This window comes from Limulus polyphemus, unplaced genomic scaffold, assembly GCF_000517525.1.
Source record: "Limulus polyphemus unplaced genomic scaffold, Limulus_polyphemus-2.1.2 Scaffold9715, whole genome shotgun sequence".
NCBI classification, from domain to species: Eukaryota; Metazoa; Arthropoda; class Merostomata; order Xiphosura; family Limulidae; genus Limulus; species Limulus polyphemus.
The window spans coordinates 603-8,428 of record NW_013675325.1 but is presented as its reverse complement, the minus strand read 5'-3'; the positions used below and the strand labels follow the sequence as shown (position 1 = coordinate 8,428).

Genomic DNA, 7,826 nt, shown 5'->3' with positions numbered 1-7,826 from the left:
GCTATCGTAATATTCAACTGTTCGTCTGCTATCGTAATATTCAACTGTTCGTCTGCTATCGTAATATTCAACTGTTCGTCTGCTATCGTAATATTCAACTGTTCGTCTGCTATCTTAGTATTCAACTGTTCGTCTGCTATCGCAGTATTCAACTGTTCGTCTGCTATCGTAATATTCAACTGTTCGTCTGCTATCGTAATATTCAACTGTTCGTCTGCTATCGTAATATTCAACACAGTTATACAACAATATTTATTCATTTACAACACTAAACTTTCCATCTTCCCTACAACAATAGGAGCTGCTGAAGGCTGTCAAGGTGACACAACAGAGCCAATTTGTCGGCTAGCAAGAGGATAAAGAGGGTACCAACAAGTCATAGATCTTGACAAATCTAAGCGACCCAGTTCGATCTCCACAGCTCCAATAGGCTGGTTGTGATCGAAACCTTTTTGTCGTTCCCATACCATAACCTGAGGAAATAAAGATCTAATATTTAAACAGTGCACACACACTCTTTTTATTCAACATAATTTGGTGACTATTAAGTCCTGAAGTCGACTTCATGAAAATTAAATACTGAGACTATAGAGTGTAATAGACTTAAAATAAGACCCAAAACTCGAGCGCTTTCGAAAAGTTGACTATTCTTCTTCGGGAGTATAAAGGGAGGCATTCTTTACTGTTTTAAAACGAAGCTCGTAGCCAGGTGGAACTTGTTTCATGTGTAACTTTAGTGCCCAGAGACGAGTGTGTTTTCTTATAGCAAAGCCACATCAGGCTATCTGCTGTGTCCACCGAGGAGAATCGAACCCCTGATTTTAGCGTTGTAAATCCGAAGACTTACCGCTGTACTACCGGGGGACACTCAGGGACAAAAAACAACAACAAAGAAATATGTAATGGTTCTTTTATTATCAAAGCAAAAAAAAATTCTAGTAAATTACCTCTGATGCTATTTCCACATGTATGAACAGTGTTACAAAAACAACTATGTAATGAGAAGCCATCATCAAAGGAAGGGAATAATAAATGTTAATGGGGGAGCGAAACTTCAGTGGGAGTGGGGGGGTTTCGTTCGCACCTCCGGACACCTCCTCCCCTGGCTACGGGCTTGCAAAAACAGTATAAACCTGTTCGAATCAGGTATTTCTGAGCTATGTTATAAAGTTGTTGTAATTCTATATTTTATCTGATGCATAGATGTTTTTACCTAATATACTAACATGTTAAAATTTCTGTTTTACCCAAAATGCTAACATGTTAAAATTTCGGTTTTTACCAAAATGCTAACATGTTAAAATTTCTGTTTTAACCAAAATGCTAACATGTTAAAATTTCTGTTTTTACCCAATATATAAACATGTTAACATTTCTGTTTTCACCCAATATATAAACATGTTAATATTTCTGTTTTTACCCAAAATGCTAACATGTTAAAATTTCTGTTTTTACTCAATATATAAACATGTTAACATTTCTGTTTTTACCCAAAATGCTAACATGTTAACATTTCTGTTTTTACCCAATATATAAACATGTTAACATTTCTGTTTTTACCCAATATATAAACATGTTAGTTTTGTTTTTCTACACATTATATAAACCTTCTACAATCCTGTCGTTTTGTACATCATATAAACCAGTTATAATCCTGTTTTTTATACCCATATCAATGTTTTATTTTCGACCCCGTTTTCAAACATATCATATAAACAGGTTATAATCCTGTTTTTCTACACATCATATGAACCTTTTACAATCCTGTTTTTCTACACATCATATGAACCTTTTACAATCCTGTTTTTCTACACATCATATGAACCTTTTACAATCCTCTTTTTCTACACATCATATGAACCTTTTACAATCATGTTTTTCTACACATCATATGACGCTGTTACGATCCTGTTACGCCATGTCAGCTTGTTCCTATCAAAAACTGCCACAGTTTAACATCCTACATCAATTTACGTTGTATGTTTGTTTATCCGCGAACACTTCACAGGATTTTGGAGCTAGCAGGACCAAACTTGGCAGACTAACTTAGGTTATCTCTTGAGGTATAATTATATATAAGGCATAGCCCCTCCAAGGAGGGCTAAAATGCGCCCTAAAGGTCACCCAGACATAATTGGAGACTCGGAATAGGCTTAAGGGTCGCTAAACCCAAATATGACATCGGATTCGGTACTCCTGGCCCTCTTCGGCAACCGAAGGCACTATATTTGAATTGTATCCCCCCCCCCCCCCAATGAACACTGACTGACGTGAGATTGCCCAAAAAATCTGAATATAATAATTAATTTCTTTATTATATGTTATGTTTATAATGACATATAGGTGTTAAACAACCTTTTGGGTCATCGGACCCATATCTGGCAAATGTCCTTTAATCATAGGTGCAAGATGACGTGTTTAATATAAATAAGAACCCACTTCGTAGCGGGACTGAATAAAAAGGATAGTGTTTGGTAAGTCACTCAAGTAATTAAGACAGTGTTCTGTTGCTAAAAGTAAAGCTAAAAACACGAATTACTTCCCTATACGTATTACTGGCTAGGCCTCACTTGGAATATTGACTTATTGGAAAGGGTTCAGAGGAGAGTTCCTAGGATGATACCGGGGTGGAAGGGTTATCTTACATCTCTTAAGAAGAGTTAGAGATGATCTAATTAAAGTTTACAGGATTATCCGGGTTATCGCTAGGATAAAGGCTTCTGAAGAGAGGACGCAAGCTTAAGATATAAAAAGGCAGGCTAGGCACTTATATTTCTTCAACAAGATGATTGGTTTAGAAAATGAGTTTCAGTCAACAGAAGTAGAAAAACCAGTACTTTACAGGAGTTGAAGAGGGGGAAGCAATGAATTTCAGACCCAAAAAGGGAGGTTTACACGGTCTCTTGTTGTCCCTATATTACTTTATCAGAAGTAATGAGGGATGAGGTAGGCCCAACTCTAATCCAGATATATCTTAAACAGTATCAGTACTTTTACTCGGAGCGCTAATTATTTCTGAAAGAAAGCTGACTGAATTTATGAACACAAATGCAAACCTTAATGGTAGGTAATACGTGATGTAATGATAACTTTTAATCATTAATCTACAACATTCTGGAAAACTTTGTAATATTGTTATCACGGAACGTTTAGGGAACTTACCAATAGATGGCGGCCTTGGATGTCCGACATGTTGTATTTTAACGTCTGTCGATACTGTGGACTAGTCGTAGAGCGGATTACTCGAGTCTTGCGTTTCTGTATCTGTTTTTCTCCCTCTTTAAGATACGTTTTGATGTACGTATCTGAAAATAAATGTATCATACTGTATTCTATACTGTCACGTGCTTTAATTGCATTCACATCACTCAGAATAAGTTTTGATGAGCGTATCTGAAAATAAATGCCAAATTCAACAAACAAATAAACCTCTTGGTAGACGTTATTTCTACTTACATATCTAATGTATAGGAAAACAAACAACGTGTCCTTTGTAAAACAGACACATCTTTAGTCATCTCAACCGTTAAACATAATCATACACAATATTCAGAGTACAAGTACATCCAATCAAATAATCATGTTTATGATGGTACTAGTTTTACAAATATAATGTACAGAAACAGTTCCGTTTAAAAATTCTCACATGATTAAGTTGTGAGACGCATATTTTACATAAATACCCTTTAAATACACTTTCATATCTTAATCTAAGTGATTTTAGATGACTATAGATGGCCTTATTAGCACGACCAACCCGGATATTGATGGGTTCTACCGTGAATTTGTAAGTGAGAAGAGAACCCACGAGTTGCTGTATTATGTATGGGATAATAGGTGTGAAATGTTTCGTGGATATTAAATGTGAGTACCAAAGATACATAAAGAACCTTTCACACAAGTATACCCCAGTTATATGGAGTACCAAAGATATATAAAGAACCTTTCACACAAGTATACCACAGTTATACGGAGTACCAAAGATATATAAAGAACCTTTCACACAAGTATACCACAGTTATACGGAGTACCAAAGATATATAAAGAACCTTTCACGCAAATATACCACAGTTATACGGAGTACCAAAGATACATAAAGAACCTTTCACGTAAGTATACCCCAGTTATACGGAGTACCAAAGATATATAAAGAACCTTTCACACAAGTATACTACAGTTATACTGAGTACCAAAGATACATAAAGAACCTTTCACACAAGTATACTACAGTTATACTGAGTACCAAAGATACATAAAGAACCTCTCACGCAAGTATACCACAGTCATTCGGAGTACCAAAGATACATAAAGAACCTTTCACACAAGTATACCACAGTTATACTGAGTACCAAAGATACATAAAGAACCTTTCACACAAGTATACCACAGTTATACTGAGTACCAAAGATACATAAAGAACCTTTCACATAAGTATACCACAGTTATACGGAGTACCAAAGATACATAAAGAACCTTTCACATAAGTATACCACAGTTATACAGAGTACCAAAGATACATAAAGAACCTTTCACGCAAGTATACCACAGTGATACGGAATACCAAAGATATATAAATAACCTTTCACATAAGTATACCACAGTTATAGGGAGCACAATTATATGGGAACCCAATCACTTCCAATATTCACAATACTATTCCACATCAGCTAGTCAAAAGCTATTAATAAGGCTATATAATGGGAGGGTTGACATTTGAAGTTACTACAGTAAGACTGGCACATTATAATATGTCATATTTCATGACGCTGCTCAAATACTATATTGTAATGTTGTTGTATGAGAGTTAACATGTTGCGTTAACACCTCAAAACTGACCAATAATGACATTACCTGGTGGCTGACCTAAAGATGAGGGTGGCAACTGGCATGCACAGAAAACCTCTACTTCTAACTGACCCTTGGTCAACAAAAATCCCAGTTTTATTTCTCCTAGTGTCTCTACTGAAATAAAAAAAAATCATATACTTAGTGTAACAATTCAACTGTTTGCTGTTTTTCACACTGTACAGCATGCATGAGAGTGAAATATATGGAGATGATGTGTGACAAATTTTTCTTTCGGTTAAGAGAAACAATACCTGTTCTTGCAGAGCTAAACGTACTTCCTAAAGAAGCGGGAAATACAAATATTTCAGTTCCAATTTCACATTCTTTTCCGATTCTTTTCCAAACAGTCATGCTTATGGTTGTGTGCCACGAAAACAAACCTGTATGACGTCATTCCAAACAACGATAACCTCTGACTGTTCAAAAAAACATTTTCCTCATTGTTTTCAAAGAACAATACCTTTCTGACTCGGTTAACAATGATAGCACTAAGCTGGTCATTCAATACATTCTGGTCATCACAGGTTCTAGCTTTTGATTTACTTAACAATGACGAAGTATTTCTATACAGTTGGTTTTACTGGATTTTCTTCACAAACTTATAAGTTACTTTGTACATTACATTATTTCTGAGTTTCATTTATTTGTTTAATTTTCATGACAATTTCTTACAAAACATTTACATACCTCCGTTGCAAACAATCATAACATTCAAAATATATTTAAAAACAGTATTTTATTGTTCTTAAAGGAATATAAAACTTGTTGTGGAGCCTTGCACTTCACAATAAACACAGGAATATAAAGTACACTGTGGAGCCTTGCACTTCACAATAAACACAGGAATATAAAGCTCATTTGTCAACTTTAATAACCGTAAAGTAAATATTATTAACTATTTAATAACATCAAAATAAATGTTATACTAATGAATAATATAGAATATGTAACTCTGGAAATCTACTACACAGTATACGTTGTAACATCTGTAACAAATTATGTAACATCCATAGTAGATGTTGTAATATCTATAATAATTGTTGTAACTTCTATAGTAGATGTTGTAACATCTATAATAAATGATGTAACATCTATAATAAATGTTGTAACGTCTATAACAAATGTTGTAACATCTATAATAATAGTTCATAATAGTTACTTGATAATTAACTAGTTCATAATAGTTACTTAACAATTAACTAGTTCATAAAAGTTACTTGATAATTAACTAGTTCATAATAATTACTTAACAATTAACTAGTTCACAACAGTTACTTAACAATTAACTAGTTCATAAAAGTTACTTGATAATTAACTAGTTCATAATAATAACTTAACAATTAAATAGTTCATAATAGTTACTTAACAATTAACTAGTTCATAATAGTTACTTAACAATTAACGAGTTCACAATAATTACGTAACAATTAACGATTTCACAACAGTTACTTAACAATTAAATAGTTCACAACAGTTACTTAACAATTAACTAGTTCATAATAGTTACTTAACAATTAACTAGTTCACAACAGTTACTTAACAATTAACTAGTTCACAACAGTTACTTAACAATTAACTAGTTCACAACAGTTACTTAACAATTAACTAGTTCACAATAGTTACTTAACAATTAATTAGTTTACAACAGTTACTTAACAATTAACTAGTTCACAATAGTTACTTAACAATTAACTAGTTTACAACAGTTACTTAACAATTAACTAGTTCACAACAGTTAGTTAACAATTAACTAGTTCATAATAGTTACTTAACAATTAAATAGTTCATAATAGTTACTTAACAGTTAACTAGTTTACAACAGTTACTTAACAATTAACTAGTTTACAACAGTTACTTAACAATTAACTAGTTCACAATAGTTACTTAACAATTAACTAGTTTACAACAGTTACTTAACAATTAACTAGTTCACAATAGTTACTTTACATCTGATGAAGCTAACAACTTTTACTCGATCACTATGAGAAAGTTAATAACGTTTATCATACAATTATTAAAGAGTGAATAAGATTTACTTCACAATTATTTCAGAGTTAAAACTTTTACAACTACTAAAGAGTTAGCAGTGTTTACCTCACAATTACACAGTTAATGATATCTATTTTAGATTTATTAGAGAGTTATCTATACTTATTTCAAAACAACCAAAGTGTCACAACAATTTGGGGATATCTACTTGCCTTGATCCAGTTTCATTCTTGGTGAAAACACCTGTCCAGCACCTCTCCTGATTCCTCCTGGGCCAATGGTCATAATCGGGACTTCATTTTCAGGGGTCAGGTCAGGGCTGGAGAGACTGTTTGATGTCGCTTTACTTCTTTCTGGAACAAAAATTGCTTATCATTTTAAGTTTTGTCTTATATGATAACTTAACTTTCAATGTGTTTCGATAACTTGTTTTTGTTAAATATTTATCTGGACAGGTGTTAAAGTACAAATAGTATATGGTATTTCACTCTTACAAAGCTGTCCCAAAGACTGTTAATCACATAAAGTGATTTATTTATTGTTCAAGCCTTAAAGAACAATTTTACGTGAACACAAAAACATCTCAATAAACAGAAACAAACCAACAATCGTGCACTAATATATAAAGAAAAGAAACCAGATCTATAACGTGGTCTGGACACTCAAGAAATTAATATAATAAGGAGAAATGAAAACAGATCTGTGATGTGATCTGGACACTAACGAAATGAATGTGGAGAAAAGAAATCTGTGACGTGATCTGGACACATTTATTTCGTTAGTGTCCAGATCACGCCCGGGATCTGTTTCGTTTCACTTCGTTAGTGTCCAGATCACTAAAGAAATGAATGTGAAGAAAAGAAATCTGTGAAGTGATCTGGACACCAACGCAGTGAATGTGAAGAAAAGAAATCTGTATAGTGATCTGGACACTAACGCAGTGAATGTGAAGAAAAGAAATTGTGTAGTGATCTGGACACTAACGAAGT

General features: G+C 33.4%; 1 protein-coding gene across 1 annotated transcript; it reads right to left on the bottom strand.

Moving 5' to 3' along the window:
- Positions 1 to 6: 6 nt before the first annotated feature.
- On the bottom strand, positions 7 to 7,186 carry LOC111083479 (regulating synaptic membrane exocytosis protein 3-like). The gene is made up of 4 exons (XM_022380027.1): positions 7,050 to 7,186; positions 4,852 to 4,962; positions 3,163 to 3,305; positions 7 to 473 (listed from the first exon to the last, which is right to left on the bottom strand). The coding sequence occupies exons 1-4, from the start codon at positions 7,120 to 7,122 to the stop codon at positions 315 to 317; spliced, it is 486 nt and encodes a 161-aa protein (XP_022235735.1). The 5' UTR covers positions 7,123 to 7,186; the 3' UTR covers positions 7 to 314.
- Between the last annotated feature and the right edge of the window lie 640 nt (positions 7,187 to 7,826).